This window comes from Abramis brama (genome assembly GCF_963993115.1).
Source record: "Abramis brama genome assembly, chromosome: 17".
Classification (NCBI taxonomy): domain Eukaryota; kingdom Metazoa; phylum Chordata; class Actinopteri; order Cypriniformes; family Leuciscidae; genus Abramis; species Abramis brama.
Window position 1 is genome coordinate 10651198 of NC_139979.1, and position 23320 is coordinate 10674517.

At 37.8% G+C, this 23320-nt stretch overlaps 3 protein-coding genes across 4 annotated transcripts in view; 1 reads left to right on the forward strand and 2 right to left on the reverse strand.

Moving 5' to 3' along the window:
* Nucleotides 1-2081: 2081 nt before the first annotated feature.
* On the reverse strand, nucleotides 2082-9623 carry decr1 (2,4-dienoyl CoA reductase 1, mitochondrial). The gene is made up of 10 exons (XM_084089144.1): nucleotides 9450-9623; nucleotides 8878-9074; nucleotides 8432-8489; nucleotides 8253-8339; nucleotides 8019-8166; nucleotides 5189-5288; nucleotides 3569-3641; nucleotides 3200-3346; nucleotides 2805-2867; nucleotides 2082-2702 (listed from the first exon to the last, which is right to left on the reverse strand). The coding sequence occupies exons 1-10, from the start codon at nucleotides 9519-9521 to the stop codon at nucleotides 2643-2645; spliced, it is 1005 nt and encodes a 334-aa protein (XP_083945270.1). The 5' UTR covers nucleotides 9522-9623; the 3' UTR covers nucleotides 2082-2642.
* Nucleotides 9624-9783: 160 nt separating this feature from the next.
* Nucleotides 9784-22333, forward strand: pik3r4 (phosphoinositide-3-kinase, regulatory subunit 4). 2 transcript variants are annotated; one of them, XM_084089325.1, is made up of 20 exons: nucleotides 9784-10015; nucleotides 10422-11182; nucleotides 11281-11414; nucleotides 12036-12645; nucleotides 13289-13423; nucleotides 13555-13774; nucleotides 13851-14026; nucleotides 14118-14263; nucleotides 14602-14805; nucleotides 16402-16603; nucleotides 17775-17995; nucleotides 18311-18533; nucleotides 19163-19328; nucleotides 19439-19603; nucleotides 19748-19959; nucleotides 20202-20333; nucleotides 20823-20923; nucleotides 21025-21113; nucleotides 21524-21644; nucleotides 21732-22333. In XM_084089325.1, the coding sequence occupies exons 2-20, from the start codon at nucleotides 10465-10467 to the stop codon at nucleotides 21900-21902; spliced, it is 4146 nt and encodes a 1381-aa protein (XP_083945451.1). In that variant the 5' UTR covers nucleotides 9784-10015; nucleotides 10422-10464; the 3' UTR covers nucleotides 21903-22333. The 2 variants fall into 2 exon arrangements, with proteins under 2 accessions (XP_083945451.1, XP_083945452.1); XM_084089326.1 differs by having other exon boundaries at nucleotides 17775-17872.
* Nucleotides 22334-22436: 103 nt separating this feature from the next.
* The window catches only part of col6a4a (collagen, type VI, alpha 4a), a 39545-nt gene continuing 38661 nt past the window's right edge, over nucleotides 22437-23320 (reverse strand). Inside the window, exons 40-41 of the mRNA XM_084089327.1 lie at nucleotides 23135-23182; nucleotides 22437-23024 (exon numbers count right to left, since the gene is read on the reverse strand). Coding sequence (XP_083945453.1) covers nucleotides 22852-23024; nucleotides 23135-23182 — 221 coding nt within the window. The 3' untranslated portion in view covers nucleotides 22437-22851. The remainder of the gene's footprint in view (nucleotides 23025-23134; nucleotides 23183-23320) is intronic.

Genomic DNA, 23320 nt, shown 5'->3' on the forward strand with positions numbered 1-23320 from the left:
TGAGAGACATAATCTAAAAAAAAAAATCCAGAAATCACAATATATGATTTTTTAACTATTTATTTGTATGATACAGCTGCAAATAAGTATTTGAACACCTGTCTATCATCTAGAATTCTGACCCTCAAAGACCTGTTAGTCTGCCTTTAAAATGTCCACCTCCACTCCATTTATTATCCTAAATTAGATGCACCTGTTTGAGGTCGTTAGCTGCATAAAGACACCTGTCCACCCCATACAATCAGTAAGAATCCAACTACTAACATGGCCAAGACCAAAGAGTCCAAAGACACTAGAGACAAAATTGTACACCTCCACAAGGCTGGAAAGGGCTACGGGGAAATTGCCAAGCAGCTTGGTGAAAAAAGGTCCACTGTTCGAGCAATCATTAGAAAATGGAAGAAGCTAAACATGACTGTCAATCTCCCTCAGACTGGGGCTCCATGCAAGATCTCACCTCGTGGGGTCTCAATGATCCTAAGAAAGGTGAGAAATCAGCCCAGAACTACACGGGAGGAGCTGGTCAATGACCTGAAAAGAGCTGGGACCACCGTTTCCAAGGTTACTGTTGGTAATACACTAAGACGTCATGGTTTGAAATCATGCATGGCACGGAAGGTTCCCCTGCTTAAACCAGCATGTCAAGGCCCGTCTTAAGTTTGCCAATGACCATTTGGATGCTCCAGAGGAGTCATGGGAGAAAGTCATGTGGTCAGATGAGACCAAAATAGAACTTTTTGGTCATAATTCCACTAAACGTGTTTGGAGGAAGAAGAATGATGAGTACCATCCCAAGAACACCATCCCTACTGTGAAGCATGGGGGTGGTAGCATCATGCTTTGGGGGTGTTTTTCTGCACATGGGACAGGGCGACTGCACTGTATTAAGGAGAGGATGACCGGGGCCATGTATTGCGAGATTTTGGGGAACAACCTCCTTCCCTCAGTTAGAGCATTGAAGATGGGTCGAGGCTGGGTCTTCCAACATGACAATGACCCGAAGCACACAGCCAGGATAACCAAGGAGTGGCTCTGTAAGAAGCATATCAAGGTTCTGGCGTGGCCTAGCCAGTCTCCAGACCTAAACCCAATAGAGAATCTTTGGAGGGAGCTCAAACTCCGTGTTTCTCAGCGACAGCCCAGAAACCTGACTGATCTAGAGAAGATCTGTGTGGAGGAGTGGGCCAAAATCCCTCCTGCAGTGTGTGCAAACCTGGTGAAAAACTACAGGAAACGTTTGACCTCTGTAATTGCAAACAAAGGCTACTGTACCAAATATTAATATTGATTTTCTCAGGTGTTCAAATACTTATTTGCAGCTGTATCATACAAATAAATAGTTAAAAAATCATACATTGTGATTTCTGGATTTTTTTTATTTATATTATGTCTCTCACAGTGGACATGCACCTACGATGACAATTTCAGACCCCTCCATGATTTCTAAGTGGGAGAACTTGCAAAATAGCAGGGTGTTCAAATACTTATTTTCCTCACTGTATATATATATATATATATATATATATATATATATATATATATATATATATATATATATATATATATATATATATATATATATATATATATATACATACACACTCACACACACACACACACACACACAAATAAAGGTATAGCATTCAATGAACAGTGATTTATATGTGATTATCTGTATTACACAAGCATTATAATTTACTATAAACAAAGGCAGGTCAACAAGATGCAGTTTTCCATAAGGGTACCACACCAGTTTTTTTTTTTTTTTTTTTTGTGCTGTCAAGAGCCCATCAAAAAAGACCACAATTAGTAATATAATATAATCTGGAACTACTAAAATGAATAAAAAATGAATATGGAGACTCCTCAGTGGTCATTTTAAGGAAAACTGATTTAAAAAAAAAAAATCACTTTCAAAGATTAAAAAAAACTCTAGAAATACAAAGCAATTAAAGCTCCGAAATGCATTTCACTCAAATATTTAGTTATTTATCCACTAATTGGTATTTAACCAAGAATAAAGCAAGAAACAATGCAGAATTTATTCTATTTTTGACTAAAATAATTTGCATGAAACAAGGTAATGTACACCAAACTTTAATTTGTACTTAGTCATTACATTATAAGGCAGTTGAAAGTTGTTGTAAGATTTCAAATCTTTTGATCAGGTTTAGGTTGACTTTATGCATTCTTTTAAACATTCTTTGTGGGCTTTATCCATCCATCCACACTTCTATTCTTCAAACCAGTAATATTCTGTATAAGTCGCAGGGATGCTGGATCCTATCCAAGGGCACTGGGGCAACATGCAGGCTAAATATGTAACCTACATGTTTACAGCCAACAGAATGTAAATGCCATTGTTACAATGGATTTTTAAGGCAGAAATGGCAGACAGGCCAAACTTAAATGTCAAATGTGCACACATTTTTAATTCAACATGGCTCTAATACTCCAAACAACAATTCCTTACAGCCCTCAAGGTAATAAATGTGTCACAGAATGGATATGTGTATGTGCCAAGACAACTTAAGTCTCGATTTATACAGTCGACAAACCATATTTCAATTGATCCTCTGTTACACAATGGGAGATTGAGATTAGGACTGTCATTAGTGCTGAATTACTGTGGTTTTAGAGGTTTACGATCCCTTTGTGCTTCTGATCATTGATTCCATCATGGCCCATTGCTCCTTTGTGACCTGGCAAATAAAATCAAGGAAAACATAATAAATAAAGTAATGAAAACTCCCCATTGTAAATATCTGATTGACTGAGTAAAAAGAAAGAAAAAAGAAAATCACCTCCTTCAGACCATTGAACTCGCCAGCCATGGAGACATATTCACCACCATCCATTCGAATGATCTAAGGACAGAGGCGCTGTTAAAGCTGGAAATTTGTCTTTCACTGTGAAAAACATATTAGCTTCCCTGTCAGGGCTCCTCAACTTTATAAGTAGAGTCATTACAGTAATGCGCCGGACTATATAATTTCATATTGATCTCTGGAGCACTACTTTCCCCCCCCTAATTCTTCACAAAATTCCCTCTGCTACCCATCACAGAGGGAAAGAGAGGTGTAGGTTGTGCCCTTGTCTCCGTTTGGCTGTAAATGGAGAGGCCCTGTGGGGAAGACTCTCTAGGTGAGCTCTTGCCCAGAGAGGCGAAGCACTTTTCACGCAAGGTCATCGAACTCACCGCTCCTGATACCCAGCTGGCGTAGTCGCTGCAGAGGTAGGTGGCAAGGTTGGCGATCTCTCCAGGAGTGCCCAGACGACCCACGGGTATCCTCGAGAGCATCAAATTCTCAAACTGTCCGGTGGGATCCAGTCTGCTAAATGCACCCTTCAGAAAGATACTGGGAGAGTTATTATAATGTTTGGAAAACTAAAGCTTGAAAGATAAAAATAATCCAAACTGGACTGAGTCAGTGAGTTGAACTGGAGAACTGAATCAGTCTGATTTGTGAACAAATCATTCAAAATGGTTCTCTGTTTCAAATTCACTCTACACACCAAGGGATGGACAACATTTTCAGAGAAGAAGAACTTAAAACGTGCACACTACCTTGGTTTTGATTGGTCCTGGTTGAATAACGTTAAATCTCATGCCGTATCTGCCCCACTCAGCAGCCAGAGACCTGTAGGTAGATACAATCAGCCTTTACACATGCTCTGATTTTAGGGATGAAAATTTTAACCGATACCGATAACCGATAATTTTTTATATTTGAAAGACGATAACCAAAATATTGGCCAATAATTCTAAATACAAATTTTTATTTCATTTTTGAGAGCATGATTACAAAAACAAAAGTCTCATCATTAAAAACCATGTCCCAAGCACACAATTAAAATGTTCTCATTATAATTTTATGTAGCCTATATGACAGATTTGTGCTGCACATGTTGCACTGAACTGTATTTTCCTTTTCTGAAATGATTTCAATCATATTTGAAGCAATTTAAAACCATCATGGCAAACAGTGCGCATCTCAACTGTCTCAGCTGAAGGAAATCCATTATATATTGCCTTTAATATATCGGCCAAATTTTCGTATTGGGCCGATAACAATAACATTAAAAATGAACATTTTCGCCTGACACCGATATGGTGGCCGATATATTGTGCATCCCTATCTGATTTATTTGAAATTTGTCCCACTTTTTGGGGACATCTGGTCATCCTTTCTATCTGACATGGCCACTAGTGCTTCTAGTGTAATTATCTCCATAAGATGGACCTTTTTCCATTAGGTTTATCACACAGCACTAGTGTAAGCACTAGCAAACATGGTGGATCAAAGTCAAGCCAAGGAAAATGCAATCAAATGGCTTTTAAGGCTCTGGTGATCTCATGTGAAGAATGTATGGAACACAAATCAATCAAAATTTGTCAAATCAGACAATCAGTAATTGATTAAAAGTACTGTATGTGGCTGATTTGCAATTAAGCAACAGATATTTTTGTAGGGTCTAAATCCAGTATACAATTAATGCAGTGTCTGAAAAAAAATAATAATACCTAAAATTCATAACAATAATAATACAATATTTTATTTAAAAAAAATTACGATTCTGCAGTATTTAGAACTCACTAATCATACCAAATGCAAAGAAAAAAATCTTTATTTTTATTATGCAAGGCAGTTGATTCAGACAAACAACTTCTTATGGAATCAAGATCATCTCTGTTTATCACTCATGATATAAACCAATTTTAAAAAGCATGATATATAAATAAGTGTCATGGTGCTTATACTATATGCAGTATCATCCTGAAATAAGACATGCTTGGTTTAATTGAGCTCCTCATTCCAGTCTTCAAAAAAAGTAAAAAATTGTTTTATTTGAAGTAAATCCTGTCGTTGAACTAAACATTTAAGCAGAGATGATATTATTAATAAGCTACTGATCTAAATCATTAGGTATATAATGTGCTGTCCAGTGTCCACCTCTCTCTATTGCATTTCCAGCATATTTAACACTCCTCAAGGGGATAGGATCAAGATCCCCATCTTACAATTAAAATGTAAATGAAACATAGCCACTGCACCTTCATTATGATAACATATGCAGCCTTTCAGGAATATATTAGAAAGGCATTTGACAGGAGGACCTGATTCTCAAAGGCCTGCCAGGAGGTGAATTACCTAAAAACGTGTCTGTAGTGTAACGGAGTACATACGTGCACAGCTTCTCCACTCCAGCTTTAGCCGCAGCGCTTGGCACAACAAATCCCGAGCCACTCTCAGCGTAGATTGTGGTGATGGCCAGAAAAGCAGCACCTTTATAAATTCAACAAGATTATCAGTTTCTGGTGCTTTAAATGACATCAAACTATAGGCTGCAGATCACCCGTGACATGACAATTTATAAATAGTTCTATGTGCATCAAGAATCTAATACCTGTTTTAAATCACCATTGAAATGAAAATACAATGAACGCACCGAGTCTTGAAGGTCAGACTTGTTATCAGCAACATAATATCTTTGCACTTGGAGTTAATGGAGTAATTGAACAGTCTGTAATCACCATGTTCGAGGAAGCAGAAAGAGGTCAAAATAATCAGGTGAGAGGCTGGATGTCTGAATCTGAGCAGCTCATTCAACAAATACACACAACAAACACACAAATATGACTGAGGCAATGAAATGGAATTATCTTATCTTGCTAGTTGTCATCTTACCCACACACACACACTTGGGTCTTATCATTGCAAAATATAATAAATGTACTACATAAAGACTAATGATGTCTTAATTTACACGAGTAATTATGCTGCAGCTTACTGGTCACAGCCAGAAGCTGTTATCTTCACGGAAAACAAAGAGAGCAGAAAACGGCACGAATGCACATAAATTAGCCCATAACAAAAACAAGCTTGATTAGCAAAACAACTTTGACAACTTTTTTTATGCCACTTTCCAAAAAGCATTATTCATGGAATGTGCGAAGAAGCCACAGGCAACCTCATTACTGTAGAAACATCAAGACAATGGGCAGAAGACAAACGTGGATCATCTGGACAACTTAGTCACAAACAGATGTGATGCTGTAAAATTTTCCACATTTCAATTCATCACACTATATTTTATTATAGAACAATAAAAAGTTTGTATTCAGTAAGATTTTTTAATACTTTTGAAAGAAGTGTCTTATGCTCACCAAGGCTGCATTTAAAAAAAAAAAGAATTACAGTAAAAAATACAGCACAGTGTTCAATACAATAGTTATATTGTGAAATATTATTACAATTATTATTACAAAATAAAAATAACTCTTTTCTATTTTAATCTATTTTAAAATGCAGTTTATTCCTGTGGTGGCAAAGCTGGATTTTCAGCAGCCATTACACAAGTGTCATATGACCCTTATTTAAAAGAAAAACATTAATTTAAAATATAAATCTTTTTTAATGTTATAAATGTCTTTACTTTCAATTTTGATAAACCAAATGCATCCTTGCTGAATAAAAGTATTAATTTCTTTAATAAACATTTTACACTACCTTTTAAAAGTTAAGAAATGTTCTGGGTTCTCTATTTATCTCTATTGACAGAATCTGTGACATGCTGTCAGTTATCACAGATGATAATGAATAGTACAGATTATCAGTGACTTGAGCACGCTGTAGGATTTTTATTTTTTTTGCATTTACTGCCCTCTAGAGGTTAAGCACTCCAAATCAACCACCTCCAGCCAACCAATAACCATACATTTATGCATTTGGCAGAAGCTTTTATCCAGAGACTTTCAGGTACACATTTTAATCAGTTCACTCACTCCCTGGGAATCAAGCACCATGCTCTACTGTTTGTAACAGCGTTGCATACTACAATGGTTCCCAACCCTGGCCCTGGGCTGTGTCTGAAATCGCCCCCTATTCCCTTAAACAGGACTTTATTTGAGGGAAATTTGTCCGAAACCATAATGGATATTAACAAGTTCACTAATTCAATCCTATAATGCACCGCAATAACGAGTGTACAACTGACACTCAATGGCTGAGAATACCCATAATGCACTGTGAGGGTCGTTCACAAGATGGCGCCCGCAGGTGAATCATCCATACATTCATTTTCCAAACCACTGGTCCAATATGTGTACAATGTAATATAATGCAGGTATAAATTCCTTTTTAATTATTTAATAAAGTTTTATACATGCTAGTTTCCATGACAGAGTTCAAGATAAATCTTTTCATTACTACTGGAGCTGCCAGTTTGCCAAGTTTCAAATAGTTATTAAACTGAAAGCACAAACTATACAAAAGCAGCAGCCCTTCTGACACACTCAGTGTTAGAATTCACTCACTCGTTTTCATTCACTCCTTCAAGTGGACTATATTAGTGGACTAATGTAGGGAATAGTGAATGAGGGTATAGGGGGCGATTTCAAACACAGCTCAGGAGTTCCCCCAGAACTACACATTTTAGAGTACAGTTACACGACAACGATGTACTAAAGATGGAAACGTTTTTCCTTTTGCATTTTTCAAGTACAGACGACAACATTGTCAAAAGCTTCCCTGTTCACACGGATCAGTGAAACTCTGTATTATGCCGCTGTATTATGCCTGCCAGACCAGTGGTGCATAACATCACCGTTTTTTCACAAACTTGTTTGTGTTTTTATCGTTTGCACAGAGACGATAACAGTATCGTTTTCAAAAACGTGCAGTTTGAATCTTGTTTTCAAAAGTTTGCATTTTCAGGCCCCCAAAACGCTGTTGTCATATACTGTCAACGGCCAAAACGCATAAAAAGTTTTCCGTTTTAGTTGAAAACGGTGTCGTGTAAACGGCCCCTTAAATGTCAACCTAATCAAAAACTCGTCAGTAAAGATTTAGATGTGAACCTTAGATAAGAGAGACATCAAAAATGTGCGGTGCTTGGTGTAGCCTACTCCAGGGCCAGGGTTGGGAACCACTGGCATACTAAATATAAGCAGATCTTTATCATGATTAAATTACCCTACAATTACTTTGCTACATCTCTATAAAAATAATAATCACCTTTCTCAGCTTTGATGAGGCGTTTCCCGATGTCTAGCGTGACATAGGCAGTGCCGTTCAACACTACGTCAGTGATGGTTCTCCAGGCATTGGGAGACAGCTTCTCTGAAGGAGAGATGAAGTTTCCAGCTGCATTGTTTATCACCACCTGGCAAACAGAATCCCAACACATCAGAAGGAGTTTTGTGTGGAATCTATTGTACCACTGCGGTTAAGATGGAGATCTAAACCTACATCAGGCAGGCCGACATCATTGACAAGCTGGTCAACAGCAGCTTCAACTGAAGCAGGGTCTCTAACATTACACTGGACGGCATGGACCTGAAACATCAACACATTTATCAAACTCTAGGAGGATGAAAACAAGTTCCTCACCAAAAACATGGCAATGTTTGCTTAGATGCGAGAGGTACCTTGTTTTTTGTCTGTTGTGAGATTTCCTCTGCTGTTTTCTTCAAAACATCAAGATTTCTGGAAGTGACAACAGGAGACTTAACACAACTATTTTAACATGAATAATCACTCAAATTTAACATGATTTAAGCTTTTGGAATTGCTTGCAGGGTGTGTCATCAATTATTTTTAACTGGAAGACAAAATAACAGTAAAAACAGTGATTGTGAGAAATATTACAATTTAAAATAACTGGTTTCTGTTGTAATATATATTAAGATGTAATTTATTCATGTAATGGCAAAGCTGAATGTTCAGCAGGCATTACTCCAGTCTACATTGTCACATGATCCTTCAGAAATCCTTCTAATGTGCTGCTCAAGAAACATTTCTTACTATTATCAATGTTGGAAACAGTTGTGCTGCTTAATACTTTTTTGATGATCTTATGAGAGGGGTAACTAACCTGCTGGCTATCACGCATTCTGCTCCCAGTGAAGACAGAGCAGTGGTCATGGCTTTTCCAAGTCCTGTTCCTCCTCCAGTGATAAAGGCCACTTTGTTTTTGAAAGTTCCTGGGAGAAGCATAACACCTTCAGAAGGTGGGAAGAATCTAGCTTGGGGACTGCTCTGGTATAAAGTGTTTGTCCCATTTCCAAACAACTGTTAAAGGATGCAAAGAGGGTCATTTTATTTATTCAGCAGCTAGTATTAAAAAAAAAAAACTGGGTGAAAGGTCATAAGGACAATGCAAGTATAAAGTACTTACTGCTTAAGCTATGCATTTAGGGAAATGTACATTATAATTAATAGAACATGTCTCAAATGTAGCCTTAATCATGTATGAAAGGCATGATTTTTACATTCAGTGTACATTATAACAATTAAAAGAGTTAATTTTACTGCGCAAGCTATTTAAAATTTAATTCCCTAAAATGCCATTTAAAAACGTATATTTTATAAAACTAAAAGTTCAGCTTATGAGATTTTGAAACTAAATTACAATTTAATGCATGCACAACTAAATAAAATTCTTACTCGTGCTGGTGTGAAACACTTGTTTCGAGTTAAAACTCCATTTAACAAGGCCAGTCTTCTGAGCACAGCCATAACGTCAAAAGGAAAAAAATATATATATATATATATATATATTTAGAGGGAGAATACGTGTTGCAACAAAGTCAAAAGCATACAAATAAACTAGTGAAGTCAGACTCAGTAATGCCTCTGACGCATTGAAATCACTCTACAACTAAAGTCCGAAAATCCTGAATGATATCTTCCGGTTTCCGGTTTGCCGGCTGATCTGAGATCAGTCGAGACAGGCTTTTCATCCAATAGCGTGTCGCTAATGAGCTGACGATCAGATCTCAGATCAGCCATTGGAGATACACACCTCTAGTTCACTCCTGAGACATAACAAACGAAGCGGCTCTTTTTTGTAAATATCTGTATAAAGTATCGTTTGTATTATTTTACATTTCTTCTAATATTGTTCGTTTTAACTTAGGCAAAATGTAGAATGTCATTTTGTGTAAGGTGGTTTTGTGTAATAACTCTAGTTAACCAGTCGGTTGACAGCGCGCCGGGGCTCAAACAATCAGGTAAACAACCGTTTATTTGTAACGTTACATCAGTGCTGTAAACAAACACTATATACGCACACGTATTTGACATATTTCGTTATAACTGGAAGTTTATGTGGATAGAAAATGACAACAATGTAAATATTTGAGTTATTTTTTCTAGCTAGTATTGCTAACAGATATGATGCAGCATTTAATATCCGATGACACTATGTTGTGAAAAGACTGTATACTGGATCTGAAGATTATATTGAATTTATGACAAAACTTTTCATGTATTTATTTACTCTAACGTTAGCTGCAGATCGTTATTAGTAATCATTTTAAGAGAAAGTAGATTTTTGTAATTAACTGCAGATCTATCTATCTATCTATCTATCTATCTATCTATCTATCTATCTATCTATCTATCTATCTATCATAGGTATAGATTTGTCTTTTGGGCCAGCCATCTCTGATCCAGTGAGATGGGGAACCAACTGGCTGGAATTGCTCCATCGCAGATACTTTCAGTGGACAGTTATTTCTCTGACATCCATGATTATGAATATGACAAAAGTCTGGGCAGTACGCGTTTTTTCAAAGTGGCCCGAGCGAAACATAGAGAAGGATTGGTTGTGGTTAAGGTCTTTGCAATCCAGGACCCCTCTCTGCCCCTGACCAGCTACAAGCAAGAACTGGAGGAGCTGAAAATCAGACTGCACTCCTGTCAGAACTGCCTGCCTTTTCAAAAAGCCACACTTACTGAGAAAGCAGCCATACTGTTTCGGCAGTATGTTCGGGATAACTTGTATGACCGTATCAGTACACGGCCGTTTCTCAACAACGTGGAGAAGAAGTGGATTGCCTTCCAGCTCCTCAATGCCGTGGACCAGGCCCATAAATCTGGTGTGCGTCATGGTGACATTAAAACAGAGAATGTTATGGTGACAAGTTGGAACTGGGTGCTTCTCACAGACTTTGCTAGTTTTAAACCCACATACTTGCCTGAAGACAACCCTGCAGATTTCAACTACTTCTTCGACACGTCCAGGAGGAGAACGTGCTACATTGCTCCGGAGAGATTCGTGGATGGCAGTATGTTTGCCACCGAAAGTGACCAGACAACACCGCTTGTGGATCTCTCCAGCAATAGCCAACGGACCAGGGGAGAACTCAAGCAACCCATGGACATCTTCTCAGCTGGTATCCATTATATATTTTTTCTGTTTGCTTAAAGCGGGTGCAGTATAATATATGAAATATTTTTCAAAGACCTTTCTTGTTTCATTTTCTTTTGTTAGGTTGTGTGATTGCAGAATTGTTCACAGAGGGCGTCCCGCTCTTCGACCTCTCACAACTGCTGGCTTACCGTAAAGGACATTTCCAGACCGAACAAGTGCTGATGAAAATTGAGGATCACAGTATTAGAGAACTGGTAGCATTTCTATTCATTTGAGATTTTAGATATTTTGTATTATTTCACATTTTCACTTTAGGTTCTACAAACTTATACACTACCATTTTGGAGCTGCTATTTTTAAATAAGGCATTTATGCTCACCAAGGCTGCATTTGTTTGATCAAAAATACAGTAAGAGTAATATTGTGAAATATAATTGCAACTTAAAATGACTATTTTCTATTTTAATATATTCTAAAATGCAATTTATTTCTGTGATGGTTAAGCTGAATTTTCAGCATTATTACTCCAGTCTTCAGTGTCACATGATCCATCAGAAATCAATCTAATATGCTGATTTGGTGCTTAAGAACATTTCTTATTATTATCACTCCTGAAAGCAGTTGTGCTGCTTAATATTTTTGTGGAAACAATGATCTTTTTTTTTTACAGGATTCTTTGACAAATAGGACAGCATTTATTTGAAATAATCTTTACTGTCACTTTTGATCAATTGAATGCATCCTTTCTGAATAATGTGTTATTTCTATCAAACAAAATTTTACTGACTCTACAATAATTAAATAATATGATACTAGTCAGTACTCTTAATTAGATATTACGTAGTACTCTAAATAATTTCATCCACTTTATGCAGGTGGCACAAATGGTGCAGCGAGAACCGGAAAAGCGCCTGACGGCTGAAGAATACCTGAAGCAGCAGCGAGGCAAAGCTTTCCCAGAAATCTTCTACACCTTCCTTCAGCCCTACATGGCCCAGTTTGCCAAGGAGACCTTCCAGTCTGCTGACGAAAGGGTGTTGGTGATACGTAAGAACCTGGAGAACATCCTCAATAACCTGTGCAGTGGCGGGCAGACTGGGAAGGCTGAAAAGCAGGAGAAGGCATCTCAGGAACTTAGTTCATCCAAGGAGCAAGGGCTGGTGGTGCTGGTGTCAGTGATCACATCCTGTCTGCAGACGCTGCGCTTTTGCGACTCCAAACTGGCAGCTCTGGAACTGATCCTTCATCTGGCGGGCCGGCTAAATGTGGAGATTCTGCTGGACAGGATCACACCATACTTGCTGCATTTCTGCAATGACTCGATGCCGCGCGTCAGGGCCGAGGCCGTTCGCACACTGACTAAAGTGCTGGCGCTGGTCAAGGAGGTTCCTCGCAATGATGTTAATATCTACCCAGAATACATTTTACCTGGGATTGCCCACTTGGCCCAAGATGAAGCAACGATTGTCAGACTTGCTTATGCAGGTATTCTAGTGCTAGAAATCTCTGGAGAAAATTGTCTAAATTGTCTGCCTTTTAAATGTGTGACTGTACATAGTTTTCACGATCCATTAAGTTTCTGGTTTTAAATGGAAAAAAACAAACATTAAATTGGAAATACTTAAGGTTACGGAAGTACCTTGACTTAAATATTATATTACATTATATTAATGTTCAAAAGTTTGGGGTCAGTAAGAGCTATTTTTTAAGAAATTTATACTTTTTATTCTGCAAGGATGCATTCAATTGAACAAAAGTAACAGTAAAGACTTTTATAATGTTACAAAAAAATTATATTTCAAATAAATGCTTTTCTTTTTAACTTTCTATTCATCAAAGAATTCTGAAACAAAAATGCACTATAATTATGATTTCTGAAGGATCATGTGACACTTAAGGCTGGAGTAATGGCTGCTGCAAATTTAGTTTTGCCATCTCCGGAATAAATTACATTTCAAAATATATTAAAATAGAAAAATTGTTATTTTAATTTATATTTCACAATATTAATGTTTTACTGTGTTTTTGATCAAATAAATGCAGACTTCTTTATAAACATTTAAAATATCTTACAGACTCTAAACTATTGAACAGTAGTGTATGTTATATTGTTATATTATATTTATAGAGAACATAGCACATTTGGCTGAGACAGCACTGCGTTTTCTGGAGCTGGTGCAGGAGAATAATTTGAGCTCTGAACAAGACCTCAATGGAGAGGACACAGAAGAAACTCTTCACCCCAATGAAAACTATGATTCAGGTAAATGTTGGTCCTTCAATTAAAGCTCACTTTTATGGTAGTTTTGAAACAACATTAATAACCAGTTTGCATGAAAAGATTTGTATGCTATCATTAAAACGCTGTGGATATGATCCATCTATCGTCCAAAGAGCTGCAGGCCTTGCATGAGATGGTTCAGCAGAAGGTGGTGACTTTACTGAGCGACCCTGAGAACATCGTCAAACAGACGTTGATGGAGAACGGCATCACACGGCTCTGCGTGTTCTTCGGCAGACAGAAAGCCAACGATGTCCTCCTCTCCCACATGATCACCTTCCTCAACGACAAGAATGACTGGCACCTCCGTGGAGCTTTCTTTGACAGCATAGTAGGAAAGTTGCCACCACAGTCGCTTCATATGAAGGCAGGCTCTTGCAACATGGTAACCAAATCTCCTCCTCTCTGCAGGTGTTGCAGCATATGTGGGCTGGCAGAGTTCCTCCATCCTGAAACCTCTTCTGCAGCAAGGCCTGAGTGACGCTGAGGAGTTTGTCATTTATAAAGCTCTCAATGCTCTCACTTGCATGTGTCAGCTGGGGCTACTGCAGAAACCTCACATCTACGAGTTCGTCAGTGATATTGGTCAGAAAAACTCTTCATTCATAGTCCATTGCATAATGTGCTTCGTAATTATTGTATATCATTTATTATTTAAAATGTTACTATCCCACAGCTCCTTTCTTGTGTCATCCCAATCTGTGGATCCGCTATGGAGCCGTGGGTTTCATCACTGTTGTCGCTCAGCACTTAAACATTGCTGATGTCTACTGCAAACTCATGCCCCATCTCAACCCCTTTATCACTCAGCCGATTATACAGGTGAGGTTACATTAGTGCGGGCTTCGGCTCTAGTGTATCATATTAGTTGTGACTTATTTGCTACACTTCTTGTTTACACTGAACACAAAAGGTGTGTTTTAAATGAATCTGCTGACCATTCTTTTAATATACAGTGATAAAGGTAATTGAGGACTATCATAAAAATGGTTCATATGACAGACAAACAGACCAAAATGTAAGTTATTATGGCCTGAAATTCTTAAACCATTCACCTTTTGTGTTTCACGGGAGAAATGAAAAGTCATACAGATTTGGATGAGGGTGAGTAAATGACAAAATTTTCATTTTGGTTAAACCATTTTTCTGCCTTTGGACAGATTGATAAGGAGATTGTGTTGCTCAGTGTGCTGAAAGAACCTGTAAGTCGCTCCATCTTTGACTACGCACTGCGTTCCAAAGACATCGGAAGCCTCTTCAGACACCTGTTACTCCGCCAAAAAAAGCGCAATGGCTCCATCCCAGAATGCCCCATTCCTGAGGATCCTGCAATTGCACAGCTCCTTAAGAAACTTCTCTCACAGGTTAGGAAAAGAAATTTAAGTTCTATTCTAGTTTTTAATTATTTATTTATTTACATAAATATATAATGTTGCTACTGTAGTTAGGATTTCTTTGTGATTTGTTTTTTTAATGAATAAATAATTACTTTTTAGTTTTATAACAACATTTCTATGAAATAACCATATTCCTTTCCCTAACACTATCCCCAGTGTTGGGAAAGTTCACTTTCTACATGAACTAGTTCAGTTCATAGTTCATACTTCAAAATTTTGAACTAAGTTCACAGTTCCAAAAATGAACTAGTTCATAGTTCTTTTTTCCATGTTACTGTGAGATATTATTTTTCAAAATGATTGCCACAGGCAGCCCATATAGAACCACAGACAATTATTTTATCAGTTTTAACACTGAAGCTATGCGTCAGATTTTTCCCATCCTCACCGACCTTGTCATAAAACTCGTTTAAATGACCATACGACGCTTCCTTGCTGCTTTTTGTTTTGATTTGTAATGTAAGTGATGAGTCGTTCATGAACGATCCATTCATTGCGTCTGTCGCGTGACAAATGAACGAAAGACTCGGAAGGTAAAGTAATTATTTATGTTCCCTGTAAACGAATTTTGACTGCATTATAATGATTTCTTAATTCAGAATATGATCAAGATTGCGTAGGTGGATGTGTTCTGGGAATTTGCCAGTTAATAGTATAACATTTAAAGCCCCTTAAATGAACGAAATGACTCGAAAAAAGATTTGTTCATTTTGATGAACGAGATCGAACAAGAGAGTCAGTAGACACTGGTGGCTGGTGTTGCCAGATTGGGTGTTTTTTCCGCTACATATTAAGGCCGGTTTACGGTGTGTTTTAGCCGGGATTTCGTCTGGAAGTCTCTATAGAAATCTGGCACTCTATTGAACGAAGTTAAACTGAGAGAGCGTGCCGTTCACAGACACCAGAATGAACGAGTTCACAGAAACGTTCATCAGGCAGTAATACAGCCTACGTTCAGTTCACGTTCACTCAAAATATGAACGAGTTCATGAACTATCGTTCAATGAACGCGTTCAGGCACAACACTGACTATCTCTAAATAATGACTGGTTAATAGAAAGGTCATTTTAGGGAAAATAAGTCACGTTTCACAAATAAACAGTAGTTCTGAGGCACTCACAAGGAATATAAGTTTAAAAAGCCTTTATTTAAACTTGGCTATCCATTAAAAACATGCCAACATGTTTCGGCCTCTGTGGCCTTCTTCAGGGCAAATTCAAAATGGCAGTCTGTAGACTGCATGCTGTATATCTGCATGTGGTCACATGACCTAGAAGCACAGGTGCTCATCTGCACAGGTATCACATGACAGAGAGCAATTACAACAAATTACTTTAGATAAGACAAGTCACATTTTCAATGTTTTACCAATTCCCACATCAGGATAGTTTAAAATATCGATATAAGTAGATACATATAGCAAGAGGTTACTTTATATAAGACAAGTTACAGAAAAAGGTTACATTGTGAAAAAGATTTAATTTCATTTCATGCTCTAATAAATATGTGCAATCTCTTGTATAAATCAAGTAAATCAAGCAGTTATCATGTGATTTCTTTCAGGGAATGACGGAAGCTGAGGAGGACAAGCTCTTGGCTCTGAAAGACTTCATGCTCAAGTCCAACAAGGCCAAAGCCAACATCATAGACCAGAGCCACCTGAGTGATGGAGCCCTCAGTGGAGTCATTGATCTCGGTACACTGGGCATCACTGGCCGACAGGTGGACCTGATCAAGCCAAAGCAAGAATCTGAAGACAAGAGAGGTGGGTGATAAACTTTCTGTGGTCATTTTTACTGCTACTTCAATTGAAGATATATACGCTTCTCATGTCGTTAGTTCACCATTTAAAATTAATGCATTATATTTTTTCGTTTGTTTACAGACTTCATCCCTTCTGCCTCTGGTATATTGTTTAGGTCTCAAACAGCTAATCTCTGTTTGAAGTTATAATCACTCACTTTGACTAACACTTTGACTAGGCTTTGTGTGGCTAGATCAGAGAATTCATGATAAGTGGCAGATATGATGTGGATAGATACACTTTGTTGTGCACTCTAGCACATTTGGGCTAATGATGCTTTTTGTTGCAGTCATTTCCCAGTATACACTACAATTTAAAACTTTAGGTTTTTCTAAAGAAATCAATTCTTTTATTTAGCAAGGATGCATTCAATTAATCAAAAGGAACAGTAAAGACATTTATAATGTCATAAATACTGTTCTTTTGAACTTTATATTTATCAAAGAATATAAATATAACTCTAAACTTTTGACTCTAAACTTTTGAATAATAGTGCATGTAAATATTTATTCTCATAGATTCCTTATTAGCTGGGGAATATTATTGCAGAAACTTTTTTGATGCCAATGACCCCCAAATATGATGATCGCTTTGCGAGGGATCCCCTGCCTATAATATAAAAACAGTTATATATTTTTCATGGATAAATACCTATTTATACCTAGTTTTAAAAAATGTTTCAAACTAGGGCTGTCTTTAGAAAGTTGAGAAATATTAGCTATATCTATACTATTTTACTGCATTGCAAGCATTATTATTCCTCACAATTTTTTATCTAGTGCGAAAAAAATAATTGACTGAAGCTGGGTTTGTTAAGTTGTAGGTGGTTTGAAATATTGGTGATTTATTTGCTGAGTTAATGATCTCAACATATTGTGTAGTCCCCTTCAGTTCAAGTGTATTTGGGAAGTAAAATTTGATTGTTTGCTTAATATTCACTTTTTGAACTAATATTAAACTTCTTTATTTTTAAGTACTGCGTCTTTGCGCTGACTAAATCCATTGCCTGATTTCTTTTTCATGTGTCAGTATGCATGTTGACAGTAACTGAGCAGCGTGTTTTAGAAACCAGAAATGCATAATTTATCAGAACCACATTTAAAACAGGTCCAATTTTTTTCTCTTGTGACAGCTCGCAAGCATACGAAACAGGACTCCAACTTGAACGAAGAGTGGAAGAGCATGTTTGGTTCTCTGGACCCTCCCAGCTCGACGGCGACTCCCTCGACGGTACCTAATGTTCTTGTTCCGAGCGGTGGTGGGGAACCCAGTGGAACTCTTGCTGGAGAGCGCCTGCGATCTGAGAGTTCCTCACAGACTCTTAACCTCCCTCATGTTCCATCCTCAGCCCAGGTCGACCGCTGAGCCGACAGTGTGCTATCGTCCCTCCCCTCTTGTCTTTCTCTGCCCTCTCTCCCTCTCCTTTTTGCCACTTCTATCATCCTTTCTTCATCAACACCTATCTTAGTGTGCATTTGTCAGTGTTGCCACTCAGTAGTCTGTAAAGCATTTCTATCATATCAGTCACCTGATGTTTTCCATCATGTTTACTCAGACATGCAGGAATGTCCTGGATTTTCTCTAGATTAAATACACTTAGCATGTTGTTCCTCAATAGTGGTGATAAATCTTTATCTTAAACCTCTCCCCGTTGCTCTTCAACCGCAGGTGCCTGAGGCCGGATCTGTGCAGCCCAGGAAAACCACAGTGCTCCCTAGCATTCAAGTGGTACAGTCCGTAACCGGAGCGTCTACATACCAGCGGCGCATCACTACATGCAAGGCTGAGCTGCAACAGCTGGTGCAGCAGAAAAGAGAGCAATGCAACGCAGAGCGCATGGCCAAACAGATGATGGAGAGTGCAGAGTGGGAGAGCAGGCCTCCGCTGCCAGGTACAGCAGTCTCGTCTCCATCCTAATATATCATGTGCCTTTGCTTGCGAAAAATCAGTACGATTTCTCGTACTGAAATCAGCAGCTGCAGCTGACCCTTTTATAGACCTCTTCTTATTTTTTGTTTATATTTAAAATGCAAAGCTCCTTAAGTTAAGTAATTTCATTTTAGAAAAAAATATTATTTTAAATTGTAAAATATCTTAATGTCCCCACAAGGATTTTGGGTATTGCCATCTCTGTGGGGACATTTTGTTCCCATAATGTGGGGTTTACCAGGCCACACACATATACACATTATATACACATTATATATATATATATATATATATATATATATATATATATAACTTTTTTTATTATTTTTATTATCAACCCCATACTTTTAACGGCAATGTATGTGATGCTTTCTCCCTAATTGAGGTCATTCATTCAGAATCATTTTGTTCTAGTAAAATATGCTTATGATGAAGTACTTTGAACAATATCATAAAGATATTTTGAAAGATACTTGAAAGTTACTGCTTTTCAAAAGGATGGCTTTTCTGTAGCTGAACTACTTTAAACTATGAGTTGCTTGAAGTTTTTCTAGTTTTTCCACTTTGGTAACTGTAGCTGTTGCATTGCAGGGTGGCATCCAAAAGGTCTTCTAGTGGCCCATCTTCACGAGCACAAATCTGCTGTGAACCGAATCCGAGTGTCTGACGAGCACTCCATCTTTGCTACATGCTCCAATGATGGAACTGTAAAGATCTGGGACAGCCAGAAAATGGAGGGCAAGACGACCACCACAAGGTATTGAATGTCTTAATGTCCGTATTTTGACTCTTTTGGTGCTATGTATTTTTTAGCTTGTTGTTTTACTGTTATGTGACCCGGGAAGATTGAAAATGTGATTGTTTCAGGTCTGTGCTGACGTATTCTCGGATTGGAGGACATGTAAAAACACTGACCTTTTGTCAGGGGTCGCATTACCTTGCTGTCGCATCGGATAATGGTTCCATCCAGCTTCTTGCAGTTGAGGCAAACAAGCCACCCAAATCACCCAAAGTCCAGCCCTGTCAGACCAGGTGTGTGCAGGTCATATAAATACCATTCCACTTCCTGACTTTGTGTGCTGCCATATAATAGTACATATAAGTAAATCAAGACCATCACACTTAGGTCAGTGTCACTCATGCAGTCAGATCAGTGAGCCGCTAAGTCTTTTTCAGGTTCCTGGATCCAAAGGATGAGGGCTGCGTGGTGGACGTACATCACTTTAATTCAGGGGCACAGACGGTTCTGGCCTACGCCACTGTGAACGGCTTTTTGGTGGGATGGGACCTCCGCAGCAACAGCAACGCTTGGACTCTTCGCCATGACCTGCGTCTGGGCCTCATCACTTCCTTTGCTGTGGACATGCACCAGTGTTGGCTGTGTGTGGGTAAGATAGCTGCATAGCTTACAGTAGATTATGCTTAGTGGTGCTTATACAGAAACATCATTAAGTCAAGTAACTTTTATTTATATAACACTTTATACAATACATTGAACATTAGAGATGAGTGCTGATCAAAACCCCAGTTACAGAAGAAGGCTTTCAGGAAATTCCTAGACTATGAAAGCATTGGATAAACTAGGTTTGCTCGGTCAAGCTTGGATTTATTTTATGTCCTACTTACATAGGCACAAGTAATGGCACAATGGCATGCTGGGATATGCGGTTTCAGCTACCGATTTCCAGCCACTCCCACCCAGCCCGAGCTCGAATCAGACGCCTGCTGATGCATCCACTCTACCAGTCCTCTGTCATTGCAGGTGAAAAGTTTACGTGCATTTACTTGATAATTGAAAATACCGTAAAAACAGTAATATTCTGAAATAGTATTACAATTTCAAATACCAGTTTTCTTTTTTAATACATTTTAAAATGTAATTTATTCCTGGCAAAGCTGAATTTTCAGCAGCCATTATTCAGTGTCACATGATCCTTCAGAAATCATTCTAATATGCTGATTTGTTGCTCAAGAAACATTTCTTCTTATTATTATCATCAATGTTGAAAACAGTTGTGCTGCTTAATATGTTTGTGAAAACGTGCTTTGGTGAATAGAAGGTTCAAAAGATTTTTGAAATCTTTTTTTTTAAACTAAAATAACAATAAACTAACAACTGTTTTTAACTAAAGATATATATATAATCCCAAACTTTTGAATGGTAGTGTGTGTATGCAGTATGTACTGTATCTATATAGATTATAAATATATAATATAGTATGTTCATAAAGATTTTCCTCATTCTCTACAGCTGTCCAAGGTAACAATGAGGTGTCCATGTGGGATATGGAGACTGGAGACAGGAAGTTTACCCTGTGGGCCAGCTCTGCACCTCCGCTTTCAGAGATGCAGGTTGTTGCATGTTGTCACTTCTCCATTACAAAACAAAAATAATGAGTAAATTCATCCAAGTTACCAGCTGTCATCATTCTGGACTCTGTTGTCCCCCACAGCCCTCTCCTCACAGTGTACATGGAATATACTGCAGCCCTGCCGATGGCAACCCTCTCCTACTTACAGCTGGATCGGACATGAGAATCAGGTGTGCCTAATTAGTTAAGCTAATCACTGTTGATTTGTTAAAAGATATTGGAAAAAGGGATTCAGAAGACTTTCCTTTGGAACGCCCCTACAAATGGTCTGAAGTGCCCTTCAAGGGTGCAAAATGCTGTTTTTTTTACGTATCTTTGGCCATCTATGATTGAAAAAAGTAAAGTAAATCAATAAAAAAAGTGAAAAAATAAATCATTAAATATTTCCAAAGCTCAGTTGAATTTGTTTTCGAGGGTATCTTCATACATAAAGAGCTCCCTTTTAGATACAGTTAAATGTTTGACATCCAAAGGTTCTGAGGCCATATATACAAATATTGAATTTTTAAATATGAGAATATTGAAAAAATAAAACAATTTGAAAATATATGCATTTGAGTGTTCTATATGACATCTACAGGTTTTGGGATTTGGCCTACCCTGAGAGGTCATACATCGTCGCAGGCTGTGCTAATGACTCTCTTCACTGCCCTTCTGTGTTCTACAATCGCAAGATCATAGAAGGAACAGAAGTAGTACAGGTCTGAAGCTCATTTCCATCAGATTTTTGGTTTCTGCATACTTTTATTTATCTGATCTTCACTTCTGCCTTCCTTCAACCTCACCAGGAGATCCACAGTAAGCAGAAGAGCGGATCCACCGAGGACACGCCTCGCCGTGGCCCAGAATCCCTTCCCGTGGGCCACCATGACATCATTACTGATATTGCGACGTTCCAGACCACCCAAGGCTTTATAGTCACCTCTTCTAGAGATGGCATTGTCAAAGTCTGGAAGTGAGAGACACACTGTGCCAAGATGGGACGACATTATTTGTATGGACGTCCAATCAAGTGCAATGTAAATTTAAATGTAATGCCAATTAATATAATTCAGTCATTTAGGATCAAATCCACTTTAATATTAACGATATAAAACAGTGTAAGCCTGCAGTTTGCGTGTGAACAGTTTTCTTTGTGTTTTGTTCTTTTGTGCAACTGCTTCATGCTGATATCAAGGTCATACAATATGGCCACACTGTAGAAAACGGGACATGGTATAGCTAAAAAGTATTTGCAGTCTGTTTCACACAGTAGTTACACTTATAGTGTTATTTCTGCACAGCTATGTAAACACCTAGTTTTCTTTTGAGGCCTGAATGCAAGACATGGAATGAAACTTCCATTGTAATCACTGTGTAATATTACTGAATAAATGTGACGAGAAATGTGTATTTGCTTGGTGTTTTTGCTGAAAAACATTGTAGCACGGCATATTTAGCCTTGTTTAAAGTGAACATGAAAAATCTAAATTGACTCATGGATTCACACTGAATAAAATCAAGCCTACTTTTTTATTTATTTTGGAAAACCTGGTTTTACTCAAACATACGACAAGCTACAGATGTAAAATGGGTTGCGAGCAGTTTTTCACGTTTTTTAAAGACTTCTGTTTTATTTAGTATCCAAAAATGTAATTCCACATTATTGGTGCTGTCACAGAACTTCTTCACTAACAACCTTTTTGTACATTGATATACAGTGCGACTTAACTGATGATGTATAACTATTAAAGTACGATGAAAAAGCTCATTTGCTTTTGTGTTGGATGCCGGTGGGTAATTCTTAGCTTTTTTTGTAGTAAAAATGTATATTAAAAAAAAAAATTATTTAGCTTTAAAAAAAAAAGCTAAATGCAAGAGTGAACATTTGTTCAAATGTAAAAAGTGTAATTTTGAAAGTCATCCAGGTTAAATGTCCCTGAGACAAAGGGCTTCACACTTCTCCTGTGTGTCAAACTTGTTTTTGTTTCCTCCACATCCTCCAAACCAGAAGTGTATACATTCATTCTGCTGGATGTCATAGTGCCAGTTCAGAACATAGTTACTGCAGGGCCCCACATCCTGTTTCATAAGGCACGCATCTGTGAGTGGAAACATCAGGAAAGAGTAAAAAAAAAAAGTAATATTGGGCCAAATGTTAAAGAATCGACAAAAGACAGACAAGCATTTACAGAAGTGACTCATTTCTCACCATCATATAATGCGATTTCCTCTTTTGCCTGCAGGATTATGTCAGGATCTGGAGATGGAATAAATAATACAAATGTTTCAGATTTTATAGATTGACAAAGTACCTTGTGTGATCGTTCATTTCTTAAATGTTCAGTTTGTAATTTCAGTGTCACTAGTGGCACAAAATGGAATTGCAATCTGTTTA